At 36.1% G+C, this 26428-nt stretch overlaps 2 protein-coding genes and 1 long non-coding RNA gene across 5 annotated transcripts in view; 1 reads left to right on the plus strand and 2 right to left on the minus strand.

Moving 5' to 3' along the window:
- The window catches only part of LOC139973183 (uncharacterized), a 56650-nt gene that overhangs the window by 19725 nt on the left and 10497 nt on the right, over nucleotides 1-26428 (plus strand). Inside the window, exon 1 of one of the 2 annotated variants that reach the window (XM_071979677.1) lies at nucleotides 24176-24307. The exons of the other annotated variant lie outside the window; for it this stretch is intronic. Coding sequence (XP_071835778.1) covers nucleotides 24218-24307 — 90 coding nt within the window. The 5' untranslated portion in view covers nucleotides 24176-24217. Of the gene's footprint in view, nucleotides 1-24175; nucleotides 24308-26428 lie in introns of those variants that run through there. 2 annotated transcript variants of the gene reach the window in all.
- On the minus strand, nucleotides 56-9623 carry LOC139973702 (uncharacterized). 2 transcript variants are annotated; one of them, XR_011795297.1, is made up of 5 exons: nucleotides 9153-9623; nucleotides 4763-5728; nucleotides 4268-4334; nucleotides 3137-3305; nucleotides 56-2367 (listed from the first exon to the last, which is right to left on the minus strand). It is a non-coding gene; the product is annotated as an uncharacterized lncRNA (long non-coding RNA). The 2 variants fall into 2 exon arrangements; XR_011795296.1 differs by having other exon boundaries at nucleotides 9239-9620.
- LOC139973808 (uncharacterized) lies at nucleotides 12989-23275 on the minus strand. Its single transcript, XM_071980677.1, has 7 exons — nucleotides 22770-23275; nucleotides 19091-19618; nucleotides 17464-17566; nucleotides 16086-16303; nucleotides 15480-15611; nucleotides 13760-13936; nucleotides 12989-13126 (listed from the first exon to the last, which is right to left on the minus strand). Exons 2-7 carry the CDS (start codon nucleotides 19610-19612, stop codon nucleotides 12989-12991), a joined length of 1290 nt encoding a protein of 429 aa, XP_071836778.1. The 5' UTR covers nucleotides 19613-19618; nucleotides 22770-23275.

Raw genomic sequence — 26428 nt, forward strand, 5'->3', positions numbered from 1 at the left:
TTGTGAAACTTTAGAGCAGCTTACAAGGCCTGGGAAGTGTTATTTTCAACGATCTACACTGTTAAAAAAAATTCTGTTAAAATACAGAATTTCTCTGGCAGCAGAGTTTCCAGGAAATGTCTGTTATTTCCAACTGCAGATAATCTATGTAAAATAAACAGTCTAAAACTGTTATTAATACAGTTTATTTCTTCATTATAACAGTTTTTGTCCGTAAACTTACTGTACGACGACCGTTATTTTACACCATATTCTATGTAAAATAAACAGTCTGAAACTGTTATTTAGACAGTTTTTCCCCCCAATTATAACAGTTTCTGTCCGTAAAATTACTGTACGTCAACCGTTATTTTACACCATATTCTATGTAAAATAAACAGTCTGAAACTGTTATTTACACAGTTTTTCCCCCAATTATAACAGTTTCTGTCCGTAAAATCACTGTACGTCAACCGTTATTTTACACCATATTCTATGTAAAATAAACAGTCTAAAACTGTTATTATACAGTTTTTATTTTGCATTATAAAAGTCTTTGTCCGTAAAATTACTGTACGACGACCGTAATTTTACACTGAATTCTATGTTAAATACACAGTATGAGAGCGTAATTCATACAGTTTTTCTTTGCATTATAAAAGTTTTCATCCGTAAATTACTATATGATGGCCGTTATTTTACACTACATTCTATGTAAAATAGACAGTCTGAAATGCTTATTTACACAGTTTTTCTTGAAATACAGTATGTCTTTTTCTCTGTAAAATAACTGTATTGTGACTTTTAATTTACTGTTTCTTTTAGGTAAAGTCTAGTCTTTAATGTTATCTATAGTTTTTTTCCTTGCAATAAATAGGTCTTTGTCTGTAAAATTGGCTTTCAGATGGAATTACTATTATCAGTGAGATTATAAAATAAAAAAACAACTTATTGTTCTCTGAAACTTTTATTTACAACTTTAAAACTTGTTGAAACATATTTTTGAACCTCAAAACCTTAAAAGTAATATATAAGACTGAACATCATAAGGCAATCTCTTATTGATGGCTGGGTATTTGCTGGGTGCCCCAGCCTTTCTTTTGGAAAAGGTTTTGTTATACAGACGATACTTTCATTGTTTGGAAATATACTGATAAGTCTGTATGTGGCCATATTTGTCTCTTCGGCCACTTCAGGAAATCCTGGATCAGCCACTGAAAGTTTTCACAATTGACTGATCATAAAACACTAAGCTTTGACACCTGCTAGTTCCTTGCCCTTTCATTGCTCTACAACAAAGTTCACTCAAGGTCACTGTATTATGTAACCACAGAAACTTAGGTGTCTTCACTATTCTTCACTTAACTTTATTACAACTATGTTCATTTCATGTATTTTTAAATGTTCTAGCAGTATTAAATATATCGCTCATATACCATATTCACTTTAATGGGCATATCAATGTTCACAGAAAATTGATACCTGTAACTGTGGTAACTCCTCTATTGCTGATAAGGATTGTATACTTTTTCTAATTTTCGTGACCTTCTTTAGCCCTTAAAGTTCAAAGTGGAAGTTAAAGACAAGGATATGTTACAACAGGTAAGAATAAAGATTAACTAATCTGTTAACCAAAGATATTGTAAATCATCTGATCAAAAGATATATAAACAATGATTTGACCTTTGTACCCGTAAATGATTAAAAAAAGTTGTCCTTATATTCCTGTGCTTCTGCTTGAGTGGAAGGAGCAGTTTTATGAAAAGATTTCATGTTAAAATTTAGCATAGAGATTTTATATTTTGACAACAAAATATAATTTAGATATCAAGCTTATAGCATTAACAAAATGAACAGAATGACTTGACATCTGAAACTATTATGAATTCAAAACTTTTCTAACATTTGTGAACCTGCTTGGAAGAGTTTCAGAGTTTATGGAGTTATTGGAAAGGTGTCATAATAGCACCAAATAATAGTCTTTAACAAGTTTGTCAACAAGTAAAACCTTGTAAATATCCACCAACAAAGTAAAACACAATAGTTTGAACTCTGTATAAATGTTTAACTGTTCATTTGTAAATGAGACTTCTCTGTAGCTGGAGAGTCTATGGTTCCAGTTAAGGAGGCTCAAGAGGCTCGCTAACATTTTCTCAACTAGGAACACCTTAAATCAACTAAGTGACCTAGATTTATAATTCAACGTTACCAAATTGTCAGACTAATGTGACGAATCATGGGAAGTGCCTGAAAAGCATTTAGACTGTCCAATCTGACTCAAATTCCTTCAGGTTTCCAACCAAAGCCACAATTTTTGGGTTGACAGGATAGCTCTTCTTGGATTTGGGGGTCTTTCTTCCCTTTTCTGGATTCAATCCAACAAAGCAGCTGCAAAGAGGAGCAAAAATTAGAACTGTGAAATCATAAAGTTCAAATAAGTTAGCAATTATTAAACCATTTAACAATTAATTTCCTTTGGTCTCAAATTTACACTACAGTATGACATACATGATAGTAAGATATGGTCAAAATATGATGTGACACAACTCAGTTTCCAATTGTATGTGTGCTCACTGGTGTTGATAGAAGCAATTGAGCTGGATACCTGTCTTAATTTACAAGCCTTTGGAATTCAACAGTTTTCTAGGAAATCATGATCTGAAAAGAGCTAAGAGCTAATTTGTGAATCCTCTTTTAATTTCAATTTTGTTCAGTTTAAGCTGATACCCTATAGTTGTAACAAATTGTGAAGGTGTTCTCAGTAATTAACCAAACTCATACATTCCCACCCTTCTCCAAAATAATAAAACATGCCATTCAACTATTTACACTAACTTTCCATTGGTGAAAATTATGTAAAGGTCATCAATGTTTACAAAAGGTTACCAAAGCTGCTGTTATTCTTGGTCCACAACAAATAGTACAAAATAAGTAAATCAGCTGTAACCGAGAACAGAGTATGGTTTATTTCAATGATCTGCCCAGGAGTTGAGTTAACTGCAATTTGTTGATTTTTTTCTATATTGGTACCTTTATGATCGGCTGATCTTTTGAAGGTGGCTAATAATATGCATACACTCTTACATTCCATGTCAAGGGAATGTCCACACAAAATAACAATGGTTAACTATTACTAGGGTACTTTCAGCCTACTCACCGCTGGATAAACTCCATTAAAGTTGCACCTTCAGATGGATACTCAATGTTTAAGATGAAAAACATTGCAAACAGCATGATCATTGCACTTTCAAAAGTTTGAATGTGGTCATTAACAATAACCATATCTACTGCCAACATAAACTTTCTTCCAGTGTACATGTTTGGACCTGCAAAAAATAAATATCAATTAGAACTATTAAGAGAATGTTCATTTAAAGTTAATGCCACTGCTATGACTACCACTACTTTACAGTTGCAGCGTGAATATACTCCAACTCGCGTGCACTAATGGGTCATTATTTTTTATTCAATATTATTTTTACCGGTATTCAAGGTTTGTTTCGGATGTATTTCGATATATTCGTTGATGGCAGATTTCAATATTGTCGGTGTGGATATGAAAGAAAAAACGGTTTATCTGATATATCGATTTACTGAGGCACCCTAGATCAGCAACACAAAAATGACATTGAAAATGTTGCAATGGTCAACCAAAATGTTTTTACCACATATGTCACATAAGTCAAAAATGGGCTATAGTTCTTGAGTTTCATGTTACATGCTGAGCATCAAATGCACACATGTATGCATGCTGAATTGATGCTGTAACAGAGTTTTCCCAGTTAAATCTCAGATTGACCCATGACTTTGTCTTCCACAGGTGACAGTGCACTATGAGGTGTCATTGACACACTTGCCAACATATAACTTCCTAGGTTTCTCTAATCATAGATTCTCAAATTTTGACCACTGTTGATTCAAGTGACCACACCTACATACCACATGAGATCTGTCCAAGATTCCCTTCTTGAGATATCATGTTTACAAAGTATTCACAGTTTCACCTCTGTTGACCCCAAATGATCTTTGACCTTTGCCAAAAACAATAGGCTTCTTGTACTCTATCGGGTACACCCACATGCCAACTATGAAATCTATCTAAGCTTCCTTTCATGAGAAATTGTGTTTACAAGGTAGGCATCAGTAAAATACATACACATGCACAAATACTCACCATCACAAATTTCAAAGGTTACAACTATCATCCAAACCAAAAAGGGGAAAAAGAGCAGTGTATATGTACTGGAGGAAATGCATATTAGAGCAAAATCCTCCAAATGCTTCTCACCTTGAATAATGATGCATGGGGATGTTGACTTGAGATCCTTAGTAATATTCTGCACAGTACTGGTTTCCTGTACATAATGTAAATGTAGGAACATTAAAATTGTTTGGAATACTTATCTTATTATGTGGGACAAAACATTCAAGATGCCATCTGGGAAAACAGTAGTATCTTCCAAAGCATAACATAAAATAAATGAAACTGAGGGACAATATGCATCCCTGAAATCAAAATGATGACAATGGGGAAGATCTTAATCAACTGATGGCATATGATGTACTGAACTTTGGACTTCAGAGTCCCAATACACAACAATTACAACTGACCTACAAACAGTGAACATCGCAGAGGAAAATCGTTATAAAGTCAATCAACTTGACTAATACATCTACATAACTGTAAGTGTAAGAACAACAAACCAGAGAAAAACACAGACAAATAGTGCTATTCTGAGACAGTTCACAAGCTTAATGATTTATAAAGGTAGCTTCTTCTTACCTTTGCAAGGTAGAAAAGATCGTCCCATTTATCTCCAAGGTGATTGCAGAGGAGGAGAATAAGTCCTGGAACATCAGGGGAATGATCACCACTTTCCTTCTTAGCACTCTCCCATCAGCTATTATATTTTGCACCTCCTTCTTCTTCTTTGCTGACACTTGCAGAAACTTCTGAATTCAACTGATTTCAGTTTGATGCCCACTAAGTCTTCAAAATGTCCCATCATCCCAACCTCCTCAAACAAGAAAGGATATTCATCAAGGAGAGCACATACAGGAACTTGCTGACTGTTTATCTTGGCACGGATGGTTGGAAATACATTTTTCATGAGGAAAACAAGCTCATTGTCATCCCATATGTTAAGTTCATGCATCACCTTTAAGTCATCTGTCTTTTTTCTCTGCGTGTCTCGATCCTCCCCTTCAGGTAGGTCCCCTGGTTGCCAGTTTTTGCAGCCATATGAGGTGCTGAGTTTACGCTCTTTGTTAGTGCTTCATTCTGTTCACCCTCTACAAACAGAGGGTAACCAACATTTAGGTGAAATTTGCCTCTATTGAGATTGCTCATACAGTTTTCCAACTGTGTAAGAAGGGATGCATATCCACTACCAACAACAAGTCCTTCAATGTCATCTTTAAAGGGTTCTGGAAACTCACGAACGATCTTCTGTGCAATAATAGAAAGGTGCTTTCGTCCTGGACTTGACTCAACTTTCATTATATATGTCATTGCATAATATTCTGATCATTTCACGCCGTTCTTTGGGAGCGGGTCTCTGTTTCTTCTGGAGTGATTTTGTGAGGCTTTTAGGCATTTTATCCCAATCAACTTTAAATGACTCTGCCCAATCTGCAATTACCGCTGCTGGACTTGATCCTGCTGAACTGGGCACCCAGCTGCATCCTGGTGAACTGGCCACAGAGTCGGGTTCAGATGATTGTGAAGATTCTGATCCAAGCAACTTTTCTTTAAGAATGAAAATATGTCACATCAATGAAAGTAGATGATATGAAATGAATAAACAACCTTGATAAATTATTTCCTGATAACAGACATATATTGCATTAAGGTACTAGTTTTTTGGACACTCACAGAACATCAGCATTTACACAATAAACAGGGGCAGCACTCAAGCTCTCAATCTATCGAATCAAGCATATCTTCAATTGGCAACAGGGGCATTCTCTGACACGTCTGTTTCGGTTAAGCCGCTGCTTGTTTGTTGATGTAGGCAATGGCTTTGTACACATGTACACACCGTACCGTATGCCATATGGACCTTGTGCATAAGCATCGGACAAGGCGTGCTTCATAGTTTGTTAAGTTGTCGAGGTGTATTCTTATACTGTATGGAAAGCAAGCCATTGCCACAGTTCTCTGCATCTTTCAATCAGTATAGCCAAAGTGTGAAATTATTGGGGCAATTTTTGTTGATTATTGGTATACAAGTGTTTTTGGGGCAAAGTAACACTCATACATATCAAATTGTTGCGTCCATGGCATTATTTGGTCACTGCAGACGTTTTCGTAGTGCCCGCTTATTTGGACCCCAAAGTGGGGGCCAAGTATGATCCCAGAGTAGAGGTACTGTACCCCATACTAACCCATAGTGGTTGTTTTTCAAGGTGACCTTTAGCCTTGTCATACTCTCATATGAACTTCAACATACTCTACAAACAACATAGAACGTACGTTCTATGTTTAATTTGAATTGAAAAGAAGGGTTTCCTCTTTTCTTGTTGATAAATATTTTAGTTTGGGTATGTGGTGTATCATTTCATTAGTTTGACCTAGTGTTTTCTATTTGCTCACTACTTGAAAACTGCTTTAAAAAAAATTCAAATCTAATGTATAATACTAATAATTAACCCAGAAAATTTTCTTTAGAGAATTACAAAAATGCTAATGATGTACTATGAGACCAGTTTCCTTATTCAATTTGTGGTACCAGCAACTGTCTTAGACAATAAGAGAAACTTCTGTGTATCACATGTACTTACTATTTAGAAATTTTTCCATCTCCTCTTGTAACTTACTTCTTAACCTCCCCTTTCACCTCTCCATTCCTCAAAAAAACCACCTAAGAGGTTACCTGATAAATTTACAAATGCAGGTTTATTGTTTGCATCGCATCCTTGAAATTTAAACTGTACCAACATTATATTCAAATCTGCATATGTGAACCAATGTTTTTGTTTAATCCAGTATTGAATAAACATGGCTACATCGTAATCAACAACTCCTTCAAACAAGTCATGTCCCAGGCATGGTGGCAAACCAGGTGCACACACATGAAAATACCTCAAAGAATTAAAACATGAATTAAATTTAATTCCTTGATGATGATTTTCTTCATGATCTTCAAGGTGTGCAATGCAAGAATCATACTCCTCCTTGGTTCTAGGCTTCCCAACAGCATATGGTGCGTTACATTTGAAGTCATGTGAAGTTATTAAACAGTAGCGGCACATGTTAGTTCCTGAAAAACTCTCAATGAAACCCCCAATACAATGGGAACCTAAATTATCCCCTAATATACAAGACAGCGCACCTTTCCAGACCACCCCGTCACTTGTTTCTATTCCAACTTCCTCTAATGTTTTCAAATCATTTATCACTCTCTCAAAAACCTTCTGCTGCCCAAAGACCTTAAAATCAACTTCTTTACAAAAAAACACAAGCTGCATTGCATCAACAACAGATCTGTACTCGGGTTGGGTGTTTCCAAGTGTAAAGTACATTGCTAGTATTTTGTGTTTTATTCTTGCCGACCCAAGTGGGTTTACAATTTCAAATGAGTCTTCATAGAGAATGATGGACAAGGATCTTTCACAACTTTGAAACAAACTATTTTTTTTTAAAAACTGTACCATCCACTATGTCAGTAAGAACAGATGAGTCTTCACTGTGATGCCTACTTTGACATTGTCCCAACACAAAATCATCAGAAAGGAGCAATTGAATGCTCTCCTTGATTGGAATGTAATGATAGTAATGCATTTTTTGTGCTGAATCTCTCCCTAGTGATATTGCAATTGGAGCAACAAACTTGAATGCTGATTTATAGTAAATTACTCTTTTCTACAGTGCTGCATTCTGAGTTTTCCTTTACAACTACTGTATCAATAGCAATCCATGCATCTATCTCATTCATATAATCGGCTACACATTTGATACGTTCTTCTGCTAAACCCTCATCTCTCAATTTTTGAGTAATTTTCAAAACCTGATCTTGTTGACATAAACTGTGAATAGTTTGAAGCTCCTCAACAATCATTTGAATTGTTTGTGATGGAACAAGTTGTTTTGCCTGAAGTTTCAGAAGAAACAAGGCAAAATTTTGTTGGAATTGAAGCCTAGACTGACCTGTTTCTTGCACCCTACCTTGGCAATTGTTACTGTTTTCGAAATCACAGCTTATGTCATTTTCAATGACAAATCTATCAGTCTCTGTAGACACATCAAAGCAGTTAGTGTCTAGAGGTATATCTTGATCCAAAGAGCAATGATCACGAGTAGAAAGTTTGTATTTATCCAAAATGTTTACAGCTCCCCAGTTTCTGTGACAACGTGACAAATGTGCTGTAAATGAACTGGTTTTTGAAAAATCTCTTTTGCACTTCTTATATGGTCAAGATACAACTTGTTCTTTTCTTATATGTGCTTTTAAGTGTGCCAAATATGAGGACAGATCTGTGAGTTCTTTTTGACAGATTTCATACATACAAATCAATGACAGGTTAACTGACTGAAGTTTTGCTGCAACTGCTGTTTGCTTTTGAAGATGGCGGTGATACCTAGTCACATGAATCTTCATTGCAGCAAAAGTTGATAGGGTATAGCCACAATTAACAAAACAACATGGAAATCTCACTCGAGGTATATTCCTATGGGAACTCACATGATCAACATAGCCACGGATAGTAGCTGTTAGTGTATTGCATATTTTACAGGTGTACATTTCTGCCCTGCTTCACTATTGATTGGAGCTTATCAAAACTGATAATTTGAAAGAGACATGAATTATGCCTTTTCAAATTCAGCTATGTTCTAAAAGTCTAATTAACCTGGGCTAATCTAAAGACTGCATATTACATGCCACATGAGAGCCAATATCATCCATGTATGTAGGCTACCAGCACCAATTAACTTACAAGTTACAATGTACCCACCCTTAAATCATATTAACCTAAACAACATGAAGCAAGGCTAAGCTTCACACGCACATATCAAAATGCACGGTAGGGTGACGATAGGTAGTCTAATACAGCGCCAGTGTTACTATAGTGATAGTCTAACTCTTAATTATCGTTCGTCTGGTCTACGTTATAGGCAAACTAACGGTAGTACTAGGCTAGGCCCTACGGTAAGAACTAAAATATAAACTAACCTTTTGTTATGACAGGCTTTCAAAGTTGTTTTGTTGATTATAATAATGCAAATGTGGCATATGGTTAAAATAAATTTACCACTCACGTCTGACGAAGTACTCAATGAAGTCCTGTTCTGGTGTGGAAATGTGCGTAGCCTACTGGACAGCAACGGCAGTTGTTTTCCTCTCGTGTCGACGTACTTTGAAGCGCTGTAGTATTGTATTGTGCAATCTATACACTTCATACGTACGTTAATGCGAGATGCGATCAATCATAATGTACAGAACAGCACAGCATGTACTGGACGTTCTGACATCGCGCGCCAACTTGGGTCATGTGACTGCATGCTGGACTGTAGCCAAGTTTTCCGGGAAAGCCAACGGCAGCCGCCCAGAATGTATCAAAAGAATTCCCGCCTGTGCGCGAGACGTCATAGCTGTTACAGACACGTTGACGCCAATAATCGAGCTAGACCGGCTGGGTCGAATGGGAGGAGGGGTTGAAGGGGGGGGGGCGGTTCAGATGAATGAAATGACATTTGCTGAACTAGACATATTGAACAACATTTTGATACGTTCGGTGACCCATTTAGCTATAAATAGCTGCATGTGTGTGACCCAGTGATCGTACATTGAGCACACGGAATTGTCATCGGTTCATGTTTTACTGACAATACAAGTTAACATAAAACAACAATAAATTAGACTACATCTTGAAGGCTGGGTATTGTATTCTTGGCAGCTCACAGCAGTAATTGTTTTGATAGGATTTCGGAAGTTGTATACTCCTTAAACAAACGGTAAACCAATTGGAACAGTACCATCTATTGTAAAATTATGTTTTCATTAGTTAACACGTTAGGCATTTACAAATAATTCGTTTCTAAAACTCTAAATGGTTAGATTTCAAATATTTGACCTACAGACCCTTCAAAGTTACCTTTCACATTGGTTTCGTTCGCTGGACAATTAAGGGTCATTGATGAGCCTCACGGGGGTGGGGGTTGTTGCTCAAATGTAACACTAAGGCAGAAAACGACTGTAGGGACAAAGTTAACTGGTAATTGTGGGTTGGATCATGGAGCTATCGGTAATAGCTTCATGGTTGGATTTCATTCTTTTCTTTGCCAAACGGTAATGTTACTGCACAATGGATTTTGTTGTAGCCTATACCATTGTATATTGGTAACGTGTTCCACCTTCAAGTATATTTTCGTATAACACTCTTCAAATTCCAATTTACATGCATTAGATTGCAAAAAAAAAAAAACTAATTCTGTAAAGTACATGACACATATAACGTCTGTAAAAATCACATAAGTTTACATGTAAATATAAAAAACTGACATATTCTGGAAAATTTTACAGAATTATCCTGTAAATTTTCATTGGAGGAAAAAAAATACTACAATTTTTTGTAAACCACTTGCTGTAACATAAAACGTCTGTAAAAATCACAGATTTTACATGTAAATATTAAAAACTGACATATTCTGGAAAATTTTACAGGATTTTCCTGTAAATTTTTCTTTGGAGGGAAAAATACTACAATTTTGTGTAAACCACTTGCTGTACAGAAAACGTCTGTTAAAATAACAGACGTTTACATGTAAATATAGAAAACCGGCTTTTTCTGTAAAAATCGACAGGAATTAACTGTAAATTTACAGAAATTTTTAACAGTGTAGGAGGTCTTTATAGCTGAAAATTTCCCGTACGCTGAGCGCCAACCCATGTTGGCACTCCACTCAGGTAGTAACAAGACGCCCTCCCAGGAATTGGTCAAGCCCCCCCCCAAGCGCCCACCCCCTCCACTGGAACAATCCTGGCTACGTCACTGCATGTACCACAGGTTTATCTGATATCAAAGTGAAAGCGGCTTTCCACAAGAATAAAGAAAGCATATCTACATTTTTGTGTAACACCTACACAACTCAATCCCACGCAAACAAGACTACCTACGTATAGTTTTCATTGAGGATTCCAATAATTCCTGCAATTTCCTACCAATAACATATGGAAAGTCACTCCTGTTATCGTGACGGAGTATTAGGGGTATTGGTAAGAGGGGGTGAGAATGGTCTGTATGGGCGCTTTCGACTTTATCTAAGCGGAGCGCCACCACAGGTTGGCGCAGAGCGTACAGAAATCTTTTGAGTAAAGATACTCCCTATATGGCCGGAAATGACCCTTTCCGGGCCTTGCTAATTTGCAGATAAACGAAGAATAAATAGGTTTCATCGCCAACAAAATGTGACAAATGTCAATAGGTAGATGAGAGCGCCATAAAAAAGTCAATAATCGCGAATAAGTAAAAAAGTGATAAATAGCTGAAAAGGGCGCCAGCAGTCCATTTGAGTCCATTGGTGGGGGGGGGGGCATCCGCCCCCTGACTGTATTGACGTTCCGCCACTGTTGGGAGCTCAGTGTAGGAAGAGAAGGGGGGAGAGGGCGGTACTTTTTAACGGTTTGGGTGAGCGTCTGCAATGATTCGTAATGACATGTTAACTCAAGCGTTCAACATGCTCAAATAAAAAGAATGAATGAGGAGGAATTCATATCACTTTTCAATCATTTTTTGAAACAAATTGAGCGAATTGATCGCTAGTAATCTTGAAATTAGTTTTATCACGGTCGTTGTCATGTTTTTCATATGTACCTTTCTCATATAAAAGAATTCTGTACGTAATGTTATCAGAAATACTTTTAAAATGACACCAAAGAGATTAATTTTTTTTTCGAATTTGTTAATAATATTGTCTTTTAAGAGACACCGTAGACACGTTGCTCGGTTGGGTTTACTGCAATAGTGGCAAATGGAGACCAATATCCGCACTTAGTGGACCTAATGTTATAGTCGTGCATTGACCTTGAACAGAGGGGCCTACCGTGAAAACGTACGGAAAATTCATCCTTTTATATCTCAGGGAGACAATTCCACTGGATACAATAATACGACTCAAAAGTCCATAGATGTGGTCATCATAACAATCACAATAAAAGATATGTATGAAAAGCAGATTAAAGATATGATGGAAACTCAAATGTGGACCAAAAAACGATGTCCCTACGGATGCCGTTTAGTGACATTTACATAATTTGTGTGTAGTAGGTTCCGTAGCTCTTTTGTGGAAAAACTTTGTTATATGTGCAGGCTTCTAGGATGACAAGATCAATGAATGCATTAATTCGATTGTGGATACTCAGTGTGCTTTGCACCTCTGATACATCTTATCATCACTAAGAAAAGATGTTTAAATCTCTAAAAGGATATAGTAGTTGGGTCTGAAGAAAAGCATAGTCTTCAAATAAAAAAAGGGCAAAGAACAGCAGTTCAGGACTTCATTCAGGAATGCTCACGACAACCACCAGCATATCTCATTGTGTTCATGTGATGAATAACCTTCGAGAGTTACTACAAACAATGCACTAGTTTCTGAAGTATGCAAACTAAATTTCATCCCTGATAGTCAAAGAGTTCTTGCAAGTCGAGTTTGACATGCAAATGTGCCAAATAGGTTTGAAGTTTTGGTTTACATCACTTGAACTTTACTTATATCACCATAAATCAAAGCAACACAAACATTATGCATTTGTACTATGCCTACTAATCCATTTCATCAGACCTATCGTCAAGGAAGTGTTTTTGGCACAGAGCCCATGAAAAGATATTTCAGTAATTATATTCCTTTGTTTAGGATACAATAACTTATGGAATAAGATTATGTGAGAAATATCAATTTTAATAAATTTGATTTGTTTATTTTTTTACATCTGAATTAAATTTCTCACTCAGAGTAAATTATATACTTTTGAGAGAGCTTGAGTTACAATCATAGCACAACTTGATATACTCACCGTTCACCATGGCGCATGCTTAAGAAAAGGCGAGGAATACCATGTCTACATGCACAGCCGAATACACCCTTTGATAAGTTTGCGGATTTGTTCTTTGAGCGAATTGTATTGGCTGCCTGGAAGTTGCTACAATCCTAGAGATATGACACAAAATACAACACAATGTACATCAAAGGAGATTGCACATTTCAAATGTGGCTAAAATGAATGTACCTGAATAATGTCTCAAGAAGTTCAATATTTTTGAAACAACTGAAAACAAGAGAACACAAAAGAGGATAGACTCGAGTGCACCAACTGTGCAAAACTGAGAGACATACTTGTTACGTAGATTGCAAGTGTAGGAATGCAAAGATAACAATTATAGCCATTTGAGGGCAATAACTCCGTTTAGTTAGATAAACACCCCCCCCCCCCCTCCTTTTGTCCGAAATGATTTGGTTGCCTGCAAAAGCTGTACCATTTGAGCTGATTAGAGTTGCAGATATATGGTAGATTTCAGATGAGAGAATTTTATGTATATTTTTTCTTCAATGAATACAAATAATGTGTTTCAACAAGAGAAAAGCTCAAACTTCTCATTTTGGACACAAAAAAAACCCAGACCTGAGTTAGGTCAGGAAGACAAATATTATTGTTTAAGAATGTGAGCTTATCATTGGATACTACATCATTAACTGATCATAAGTATCTGAACTTTGAACTAGGCAAAAAGAAAATACTTGAACTTTCAAAGTCTTTGTTTTCCAAGTGTGTAAGTCTCCTACCATAGTGTCTTCTTTGTTCACTTCATCAGATTGGTAGCTGTCTACAAAAGAATTAACTTCTTTATCATCAAGGAAGTACCTTGTAGAATGCTTCGGTGGCTGTGAACTTGTACCTGAGTTGCTTTTTCTGCCAAGACCAAAATTGGCATCAAAACTGACAAAAATGTTCCCCTCTTCCTATTAGGGGAGTAGAAAAAAGTAAAAAGAAAGATTACCATAAACTGTAAATGAAATTGACACATGTCATTCTGCATGTGAATAGTGATGGGATCAACATAAAACCACATGTTTACAGACACAAACCTCTTGATAAAGATGGCAAGACAAACAAGATTGAAGAGGGATTATGTATTGGCGTTAATCCACGCTATTCTGTCCTCTCAAGGGACTTGATATAAATATTACTATCTGCTTATAATATTTTCAGGATTCCACTTGTTAAGTGTGCAAACAAAGCATCATTTAAATTTGGAGAGAGTGCAACAAATCGACTTTTCATGCTTGATTTAAAATGAAATGGTCCATGTATGTTTATTCCAACACTGTAACTTCATATGCTTTCATGGTAATATATTATTTCTTGTTACTTTTTTAATATTAGCAATCAAGGCAAAAATTAAAGCAACATTTTGCATTTGTTGCCATTTTCCACTTTTTTGACATGTCCATAGAGGTTTTTACATATATCACTCACAAAACAGCAAACTAAGATATTAGCCAAGTTTTTCCCTGCAAGCAGCATTAATTGGCGAGTAATTAAGGACATTTGCAGATAATGATAAAAGTGTATAACGACAAAATCCACATTTAAAATTAATCGCATGCAGTTCCCCCAAAACCCTGCTAGTTTGAATTGAACCAATCAGAGATGCAGATTTAGTTATGAGCCGTTGCTAAAAAATAGATTCAAACGTTGCATTGGTACAACCAGGGAGTTGTTATGGAACTCCCTGGTACAATTGCCCAACGGAAAAAATCTGTGAGAAATCAAAGTTGAAAGTTGTAAATTTTTTGACTTTCTATGCCACCATTTGAAGTAAGATTTGAATAGATAAGCTAGTTATGTATGTCGTTATTGCATCGTGGAGTCAATGAGGTTGAGAAAGTTCATAGAAAAGGACGCAAAATGCTGCTTTAAGACACCCTGTGATATGTTAAGAAGTATTCTCCAATGTGTGATGGACAATTAGTGATGGACTTCAGCATTGGTTCTCCTGGTGTCAGCATGAAATATCTTTGAATGAGCTGTCACAAATATTTAGAGCATGCAATAAATATTCCAACTAAAAATTCCACTGTAGAGACAATGAAATTTGCACTACAGGAGCATTCTATGCAATAATCATAACTACAAACTTTATAGAAAAGCAGAATACCCTAACAATTTTATTTTTTTGAGCTGTAGCAAATTTATAGCTACATTTTTGCCCAAAATTGACAGCTGAGAATCCAATAATTTATAGAAAACAGGGGGGGGGGTGAGCAAGTGAATCCTCAAGATACAAAATGATGCAAAATGTTTAATATTAAAGTACTTAAATATTTGCAAACATTTCTTTGTATTCCTATTCTTAGATCAGGAACGGCATCGTCATCCCGTGTGCTGCCAATGATTGAAGGATTCCTGTAATGCTATTATAACTTACCAGTTGCAAACCTTTGTATAAATTGAATGCAAGTGTTAAGTAATTTATATGATTAAATTTAGGTTTCACGTTACCTTTGGACAAGCGGGACAAGATGTTCCATCATCTATATCAAGACCCTCTCCTTGTAGGTGGCTGATCAAAAAGTAAAAGTGACGGAATTCCTCAAAAGTCTCATCTGTTAAGGTGCGATACAGGTAGGATATCTGAAAATTCCAAATGTTAGTCGGATACAATTTTTGCTTGTAAATGAAGATATAGGAGATGTGCTAACTTAATGACTGTAAAGCAAGCAGCACATACCTGTTGGTCAAAAAAGTCCTACATCAATGCCTGCATGTTAGATACCAGAATATCCATGAAAATCAAAGCTAAGATATGTATTTCCTTTTGGCTGTTTAAACTGTGTAAAAAACAACTTTTTATTTAAAAAGCGAGCCATCTTAAGTATTAAATAAGACATTTGTGAGATGCGGTGGAGTGCCCTATGTGTGCTCAACTTCAAATGGTTACTCACTAATAAAACAATATCGTATTGTTTCCTGTGAACATCAATGTGCAGTCAGTATTACGACATGTTAAATTCTGATTCTATTACCTAAAATTCTTACCAACAATTTTTTTTTCAAGACCCACATCTAGGGGGATCCAACAAGCTGCAAAGTTAACTTGACACTCACATCGTTATCTGCTATTCCATGTAGCCACTTCAATGATTGGCATATAGACTTAAGAGAAGATTGGGTCTCCAGTAGAAATGTTGCAATCCATTTTAGCAAGCAGATACTTATTGCACAAGTTGGATTCCTCGGACTGGATGGCCAATAACCACATCTCACAAGACTCTCTGTATCATTTGTGCAATGGCAAAAAGTCACTTGAATAGAAAAAGCCATTCCTGCAATGGTTAAAGGGAAAAGGGAGGCATGCTTAAAGGCATTGAAGACTCGTGCACAAAGAAACATCTCATGCCGGTCATCTGACCTAGTTTCGAATGAAGTGTAACAGAAGCGTTTTACGCACCACCATCAATCCCAGAAAATACACACACAGTTTGCTACCGTAGGTACTGTAATTAGACACTTGTGCACAGTCTTTACATGCAGCTACAGTCAATACCCACAACACAGTGTACATAGCAGCGATGGACATCTCAGGGCTAGATTAAAGATAACAAGGTATCACGTTTCATTACTGTCTGCATTTTGTAGCGGCACGAAAAAAAATTCACTTGCAAGCAACAGAAAGTTTACTTTTTCAGATGGCAGCGGTTTCAGGCGTGTCTTCAATGCCTTTAATCAACAGATCACCAAACCCTTGTGTTTGATATCTATTAGGTTTCCTTAATGCAGGGGAGAGCGATGAAGGCAAAATCATACCAAGTAATTATCGTGGTTCCCTTTCTTGAGAAATTGTAATGACTTATGGCATTATTATTAAAGGCTGCATAAGAAAATCATCAATTTCAATCGACAGTGAATTCTGATTCCAATACACAAGAGCAAAGAGGCACATATAGATTACAACTAGGCCTATACACACTGAAGAGGAGACTCAACAAACACGAAGGAGATCACAATGGTTATAGTTTCTTTGCAATCTTCAAATAGAGAATAATTTCATAGTTTGTTTGCTTCTGAGGAAAAATTTATACAAAAGCTCAACCTTTTTATCCTGAATATATCTAAGCTAGCCCCTTATTAATAGAAACAATTTTATGTGTATAGCATGTGTATATAATCCCATGCAGTATCATCATACCCATTTTAGAGAAATTCTGGTTGCCACATTTTTGCAACTACTGTACACTTCAACATATGTGACCAAATGTAGTAGGGCGTGGTTAATATGGAGAAACATTGCAATAAATCCACCCGCAAAGTATGATGATAATGAATTACTCCCTCGTGTGGTTATCCCACACAATAAAGAGTCACAAACCCATATCTGTACATCACAATAATGCAACATGGCATTATCAGTTGAATGGCACAAAGAAGCATATCACAGCATGGTATTAAACAGTGTATGTATTCCACTATGGGGTGTAATTCTTACCATGTTTGTCAAATAACCTCATTGACTTCAAATATTTCTTGTTACAACTGTGTTGTGAGGCATTGAGCTCTCTGCAGAAGTTAAAAGTTGAGCGGTATCCATTCTGTGAGCATTAAACATAAAAAGCAAAAAGATAGTGTTATGCTCATCACTTACGGTAAAGGTCAAAAAAAGTTTGGTCAAATAAAAGCAATTTTCATTTCTTGAAGATTTTCATAATACTGTGCAGCAGGGTCCTTTTTAATCTCTCCAGAAGGTAGTTTTAATAAAGAATCTTGAAAATTTGTGTACTACCCCAACTTTGAAGAATGCCAAAATATCTCATTGTATTACAAGGGTGGTGTAGAAAGTTTATGATGCTCCATATGTGCAACATTCCTTGTAAATGGTTTTTTGATGGTGGGGGGGGGGTGCAGATGGGAGGTGTCTTGAGCAAGAGAGGTTGCCTTGCACAGACTGTTGCATTAAATAACATGTCTTTTTATTATCTTGGATCTTAGAGTAATGTCTCTGTCTGCCATGCTCATTATACTTTTTTATCGGAATATAGGGCACCAGATTTGTAGGCCCCAAAGCAGACTCCATGAAAAATGGTGTACCAGGTGTGGGTGTCATATATATTCCTCTTCCTGTACATGATATTACATTAATAGGTTGGATATCATTGAAATTAATCTACAGGCAGCCTTCTACGAGACTTGCATGCATTGAAGTAGGTTACACTAAACTTTTTCTGTTTAAATTAACACAGTTAGTCACTATTTATCCAAATTTACCAGAAATGATCAACCATTAGCGAATAGGTCTCTTCAATGCCCCTCTCCCGACCCCTTCCCTGCATGTTATTGTGTTACATACAGCTCAGCCTAGTAGAGTACAGGGTGGTAACAATTAAGGTTATGATCGAAACAAGCATGAAAATCAATTGTCCTAACCTGCAGTTTAATCTAAGTAGGAACTTCACAGAACTTCATAGTTTTTTACACAGTATGACAAAATGTGTTACATTCATAATTCATAAAAGATAATATTGTAATAGGTGCATGAGAATCAGAATTTGTAGCTTCATTGAGTGTACTGTTTTAATCCATCCATGCCACTACCCATTACAGTACCCTAGAAATGTAACCATGCAAGAACACTAGAAATTGGCATATACTGTAAGTTCCTATTCAGAAACCAAAAGCTAGGAGGAACTACTGTTAGTGAAAGCCGTAATTTCCATACAGTAAATCCCACCTTGGGATCATTCAGTAGAAGCTACCAAAAGAAATCATGAGTAACCATTTTGGAATTTGAAATAATGATAACCCGTACTTGACAGGACATACAGTACATGTGCAAGTACTGTACTTACATATCACAGCGCACAGACCAAAAAAAAAAACTACTTGATTGTGATCCAATTTCAGGAATTGGCATCGCAGTGCCAATCCCTAAACATGGCGCTAAAGAACAAAGCCACATATTCTCATTATTTTTTTTTTACTTTGTGTGAATATAATATATAATTGGTTTTGAAGTTATTTGTGTGTAGTTTGGTAATCTTCAACTAGAGCATTGGCTACCTCAATCTGGACGGGCTGGTGTAAAATATGCTCTCTGAACACACAAAAATGGCTTTTACCTTAAACTGTACTAAATGATGGAACTGTACATTCTCTCTGTGACTTTCTACCGCACACTCCCCGCAGAAGATAGGTCTTGAGGTGCAGTCTTCACACATTACTGGTTCTGAAATTACAGTGTTGCAGGAATCACACATGTTGGAGCTTGGGGCAACTGACTCAATGAATGCCTTGGTAAGCTTGGAACGAAGTGCCTGCCAAGCATTTGCAGCTTCTCTCTTCCTGTTTCTCCAGCCATCAGATGATTGTGATGATGATGCTGACAGAGAACGAATACTGAGTTCTCCTGTGAGAGGGCTTGGATCACCTTGATGGAGCTCCTCAGTAGCATCTGGATATGGGTATGTCTCCCCAGCAAATAAACTGCTCTCAGGGTATGTCCTAGTCAAAGGGCCACTCCTCTCCATCTGTTGACTACATCTTGTGTACTCAAATGGGGACCTCGTCTGGGTCAGGTCGTCGTTTACCTTTGTATGGAAAAACTTTAATTTTTGTTTTTTCATTGGTGGCTTCGGAGGCATGATACTCTGTGAAAAGATGATAAGTATTTTTACATCTTTTTTTTACAATCCTGTACATGTCTGGCAGTTGGTTTTACTTTTCTTTGGTTATATTGCCACATGCAAGCTTGAATGACTTATTGTAATTTGGCAAAAAACACAGGCATTATTTTAGAGCTTTAGAGAGTCACTTCTAGGTTCAGAGGGATGCTGAGTAACCAACGTAACATTTTATCGAAGTGGTGAGTAAGCACGACTTTTCTATACAAATTTGATGTGAGAAAGCTTCTCCTCTGTTGCACAATATAACAGCTGTGAAAATATGTGATTCATTTAACTACAATGTTTCCTAGGTAAAGTTTCAAGATATAAAAGATATAATTTCTATGCATGATGCAATGGTTATGTACATTAATTAGCGATTTGTCAAATCTTCCCTTGAGGTATCATGTTTACAATGTTTTCACAATTTAACCACTGTTGACCCAAATGATCTCTGATCTTCACTACAGCTCACAAAAATAATAGGCGTCTGGTACTCAATTGGGTGGTACACTTCATATCGCATATGTGATTTCTCCAAGCTCACTTCTTGTCAGATGCTAATAGAACTTGACTACCTGAAATTGATGCCATCTGCCCTTTAACTAATTAAACTAAAAACATAGATTTCAACAGTTTAATCCTATATAGTGGTATGTGGAACATGATCTGCCCTGCTCTGTGCCTATAAATTCCTGGGCAATATCCTTGCAATATCCACACTGGTGAGCTGTCTCTGAATAGTCTTGAGTTGTGAAACCACGTGATACATTTGTCTTGTTTATCAAACTGGATGGATAAAAGATCCATGGTGCAAATAAATGCACATCAGTTATCAAATAAAATTTATTCAACAATTTAGAAAGTGTAATATTTTATAAAAAGAGAGATTTTAGTGTGGAAATGATCTAAAATAGATATTCAAATGATGTCCTTTGTGAAATCCATACGTAATGATGTATGCAGGCAGGTTTCCACAGCAGACAACATGCTGTTCCCTAGCAATTATGAACATCTAGCCTAATATACTACCTAAACTATTGTTGAATATTATAAGACTACTCAGGTGTCTTCCATTGGTGGAAAGCTATACATTGTCCAACTAAGTACTGCTAGCTAGGATGCCATGACAAACATGGAACAGTTAGATTTTTCAGATAGTGGTAATAGAAGAGCATTGACCTAAGCCTAATATCATACAGCAGCAGGGAACAAACTGTTTATGAAATGAAGATGGCACTATAGTTGTACATGGACCAATGTGACGTTGAAATGTCATTTCTTACCCTTCTTGTGGGCCTATACTGTACTGAAGTACATTACAATTACTGCACCGTCGGATATTGGGAAATAACAACTGTGCCGCCATGGGATATGTCACATGACTCTCCATGCAGGGTATGTGCACACCCACTGGCTAACAGATTTGGTTTTTCAACTGTCTGGTTACCAGCAACTACATGTAATCACCAAATGTGATAATCACACATACTGTAAACAAATTAGCAGTGACATTCATTTAGTTGCATACAGATTGAGAAGCTGAAGAATTATCACCCCTTTGAAAACTAGCTATAGCAGACATTTCTTAAGGGGCAAATTTCATCTTCCAATGCACAGAAGACCTATCTTAGACTTAGCAAGTTAGACAAAATAATATTAGACTAGATAATATACAAAGAATTAAACACCGTACACAGCAATACTTGTGTTGAAAACTGCACCACCTTGACTGAATTATTGGCATTTGCAAAAAAAGAAAACAGCGCTATGTAGGACACACCTTTAATGTCTTTGACAGGCTTTCAGTTAGGTTTATCACAAATAGTGGCCATTTTTGTTTCCTAGCATTATACAATTTCCAGGGTAGCTGTTAATATATTTATGCCTATGCGAGAAGGAGAAAAGCTCCTCGTCAATCTAGCACCAAACTCAAAAGAAAAAAATCCTATTTCCTCTGCCGTAATTGCATTCAATTTTACCCCTTCAAATTACATACGAGTGTTCCATAGATTTTTCTCATGCATTTAGTATATATAGTTAACAGCTCAGCTCAAACCAAAAGGTTATACTTTGCAGTGACAAGGTATTAACGATTGCATCAAGTACCTGTTCTTTCCGAGACTTAAGGGCAAGGACCGACAATTTGGTGCTACATTGCTTAAAAGTGATTCACCTTCTCGTACATAGGCCTGTCTGTCAGTTTAGTGACCGTTTAGGCCTAACATAAATGTCACAAAAATACCTATGGTTTCTTCAACTACACACGCCTTTAGGAATTAGGGTCAAAAGGGGTACTTACCACTTAGAAAAGTGCATACCTTTCCGCCATTTAGCACCATGGCGGTAAAGCACTTTTCTATGATGGCGGTAATACTAAGAGTAGGCCTACATAACTGTGGGTATGGGTAACGTTAGTATGTAGGCTAGGAATAACAAGGAGTGGATTGTTAGGATGGGGTAAAGATGGGCTAGGGAACAAGAAATTCCCAGAATTATGTCCCCAAATAGGTCTTCTAGAATCTGTCAATTTTTATTTTAATTCAATTACTTCAACCAACCATTGAACATTTGAAGACGGTGTACCTCTCCTTCCATGCGATTTAAAGTAGGTTTCACCGGAAACACCGCCTTCTTCAAGTTCGATCATGCTGGAAAGTCAGCAGCTAGCACCATTAGCAAAAGTCGAAGGACTGCAGTACCACACCAAGACCAAGGTACATTCCTGTACACCAGGGTAAAGTACTTCCTAAAATGTACGTTTCCGCCCTAGGTAGTGCCATGGTGGAAATGCTCGAATCCTATGGCGGAAATGTATGGCGGCATGTACCTAGGCTATGGCGGAATAGCACTAGATCAAGATTCGGGTTAAATGCTTCTAAAGTTTACTTTTGTTATGGTAAAGGTACCTGGCATAGAGGCTGTACGACTTTAATAACCTAGTGTAACTTGTGTTAAATTCTGGCCATCAAACACTCCAGCATTTGCAAAAACAAACGGGTATACTGTACTAGCCTAGTAGTAGTAGTACCTGCCGAGTCATTATGCTGGTAAACTATTGTATTACTGTTACTAGGCTAGGCCTAATTTAGAAGTGAATCTGTTTTGTATCTATTTGAGACTTGCACACACTCACCAGTCCGTGAAGAAGGTTTCAATTAAATGGATTTACCAAAACGATTGGAGAAAAGTTAAGATACCTTCTGAATCTCGTATGCAGTTTAAAATAACCGCTGCCGCAGTGTGTCGGCTACGTGTTGTGCCAGCGCCGACAATGCACTCCGTAGTCCGAACGGCTAGGGAGTAGTCTTCGTTACCCAGCCGCCGCGCATTTTCAGCTTTCGGGCTCGTAGTTCAACGTGTAACAGCTTTGCAGTAGTTACTGTGCCACCTGTAACACATGTTACCGTGTTACGAACACAGCACAGTAGTTACTGATGCACGGTGGTGGAACATGAACAGTAGTTACTGTACTAGCTATGAGTATCGGGTGAATCACAACATAGGTGATATACCTATACTAGGTTATATGAGGAAGGGGGTATGCAAATGAGTGAACACAAGAAGTATAAACTCCGATTTCTTGGCACAGATAATAACGTCTGGCAATATGCCTTTGTATCATTGTAGTAAAGAATCCAGCCACGATTCGTCATGATTCAAGATGTATTTCCTTGTGATGTCATCATATTGAACACGTGGAACAGTGCTACGTGGCTCAAACACATGATATCATACGGTTTATACGTCCATCAGATTCCATTAAGTATCGTGAGTTGCCAGCCACGTTGTTTATCATATAGCAGCTTGTACATACCAGCAAGGAAAATTAAAGGCATTACCTTGTAAATGATCGGTAACGTTAAAGCAGTTAAGGTACTTCGAAATCATAATAAATATTATGGTGTACATCAATTTACGTATGAAATGGGTAGTTCCTGGTTATGATCATTTAAAGTGAATTACATTATTTCAACAGTTCACAGCATGAGTGAGATTGTAAAAAATAATTTAATAATATGTATAAAAACCCACCGATGCTCATAACTAGCACAGTAAGTACTGGTGCCACCTGTAACACATGTTACCGTGTTACGAACACAAAGTAAATATTAATGATGCACGGTTGTGGGACATGAAAAGTAGTAACATGTGTTACAAGTGGCACCAGTAGTTACTGTGCTAGATATGTGTTTGAAGTAAAGTAGGTACTGTACCGTGTGATTCCAGTTCACAACTCTCTTTAAAAACAACCATTCTTATCCTTTCCTTGTGGTAAAATCAAGAGTTCTTAAATTCTAACTAACGATTCGAGATAAAAGAGCTTATAAGTAAAATATAGCACATAATTACCCTGTAATGATAATGACACATACTTAATATACAGATGCCGATATGGGACACACTCGATTGCATAACATAAATTATGGATCTCAAATGTGACCAACTGATAAATTACGTGGTGTAAATGGACATCCGTACGTATGCAGGTCCCTCTTTGTGTAACGATTTTACGTTCATTACTTCTGTCACTGTCTCAGACGGTCAGTAAGTATCTCCTTTATTTCGTGCACCTTTTTTTCTATGTTGCATTTTGGATCAATGGCAGAACTTCGAAGCAAATGTATTTTCGTCTTTGCGGTGTTGCTGCTTTTAAACTCAAGTGGTTTTCGGGTAAGTCTCTAAAATATTAATAAAATGAAATTAATTTCTTCAAAGTAAAATTGAATTAATATGGTTTACTTGTATAACTTTTGTTCACTGATTGACAATTTGGAACTAAGTATTTCATTAACTTCATATTAACAAATTCCTGTACTTTTTTGTCTACATATAAAATATAACAACGGTCTACCTGCGCTGACTTGTTACCTCGAGTCTTTGTAGAAATATTACGATTGGTGAGCTATCCGCTCTATTCAACTGTAACTTTTTGGAAATTTTGATGTTTTTTTTTTAAATGTTGTGCGTTATCCAGCATTATTCTGAACACAATTATCTCTCTTTATTACTTTATTCCATTTATGATCTTGCCCTTATATTTTTCTGCTGATAGCCCCACTATTCGTACTGTTCATTCTGTATCATTTGTTGATATCCAATTATGAATTACATCATTTGATTTTTGAGAATCAAACAAACACGTAAAAAGAAAATCTACAACAGAATTTTACTATGCAGAACATCTATCTTTTACATGTCTTTTTAGATTCTAAACTATTTAAAATCAACACGAATATGTTTGGAGGAGAACTCTGAAACATACAAAAACATATAAATATTGAAATGTCTCAATGTTATTACTTAAATATATCTCAAATTCACACAATTCTGTTTTAAATACAAGTTTCTCGTACATATTGAGTGCAAAGCCTAAACGGTGTTGTTACGAGATCATAAGGGTTTAATACCCCTACATTTGATTAAGTATCCATTAACCGATGCTAATAAAAATAACGTTATGATTAACTTATGAACTAATCATTTGTTTATCAAAGAAAATATCGGAAGAAATTTAAAATGCAAATGCAAAAAGTAACAATTTCAAGAAACAACTTGAGAAGTTATTCCTTCACGATGACAATTCCTTCCTTTAATTCATAAAATAATTCCATATTTTCCGAATACAAAATTTACCTCTCCGTCAAAATGACTGTCCAACTTGTATTCTAAAGTAAATAAAGTTCAGCTTTTGATTTTCTAAAAGAACAATATCCATACGGAAATGATAATTAAGCCAAGTTGAATAAGTTTAATATCTAACTTGCTATATTTATTACGCTATACTGATATGATCAATCTGTTGGATTTAGTATTCAAAAAATATTTCCTAATACACAGAAGTTTAATTTTGTCAAAAATACAGTATTGATAGGTTCTTAGTGTAAACAAAAAGAGCAGCTTTACGCAGTATAGCTGAAATGTTTTTTTTTTTTTTTTTTCAAAACGAGCTTAGAAAACCTCAGTATTGTAATAGTTAACATTAGAGCAATCAAAGCACTTTTAAATTGGCTTTTCACAAAATTGTTAATATACTTAGTATTACAATATATAACTGATAACAACTTGGAAATTTGCTCGCTGGGCAGGTATTTGTAAAACATTACACAATAAACGCATTCATGTAAAACACTCTTCAATACAGACAAGAACGTACAAATATATATTGATCAGTTTATCATGTAAATACCTCAGAGGAAATATAATGTATCTTAAAATGATCAACAACTATTTTCCAAACATCCCCAAAACACCTTATATTTGATACAAGTAATTTGGCAACCAATATTTAAAATCCAAGTATCAACGTTTTATAACAGAATTATATTGAAAAATCGTCTGCATTAGTGTTATGTACAATCTTAATAATTCTGTATTTTATCTTGAAACATTCTTTTTCATGACAAAGTAATATCAATCTTAATGTTCCTTCTTAAAATGTATCACCCTCTTAATTTCAATCGTTCCCTTTACTATTTAGCGTGTTAAGGTAGCACTGTTTGTTCTCCAACGTTTTGTTTTCCCTCTGGCGGTCATCGCGTCGTATTACACATGCATCTGTTATAAATGTAGTTGATTCGGTCATGTGCGTTAATCTTAGGAATGATTTTTAACGCATGTCAATATAATAATATAATAATAATCATCTACTAAATGTAAATATTTAAATAGTCGACATATTTGTAAGAATTTTGCACGAAACGCTGCTTTAAGAATAAAAATAAAGTACGACAATTATAAACAAAATGTTATGAAAAGTTATAGAAAAAAAGGTTTATAAAAAAAAATCAATGT

Source organism: Apostichopus japonicus, chromosome 9 (genome assembly GCF_037975245.1).
Source record: "Apostichopus japonicus isolate 1M-3 chromosome 9, ASM3797524v1, whole genome shotgun sequence".
In the NCBI taxonomy this organism is placed as follows: Eukaryota; Metazoa; Echinodermata; class Holothuroidea; order Aspidochirotida; family Stichopodidae; genus Apostichopus; species Apostichopus japonicus.

Coding starts and splice junctions, on each gene's coding strand:
- LOC139973808 (XM_071980677.1), bottom strand. CDS start 19,612: ATGCCTCCGAAGCCACCAATGAAAAAACAAAAATTAAAGTTTTTCCAT. Junction 16,304..17,463: donor GAGGTTATTTGACAAACATG/GTAAGAATTACA, acceptor TAACCATTGCAG/GAATGGCTTTTTCTATTCAA. Junction 15,612..16,085: donor ATGGAATAGCAGATAACGAT/GTGAGTGTCAAG, acceptor TGGAATTTTCAG/ATATCCTACCTGTATCGCAC.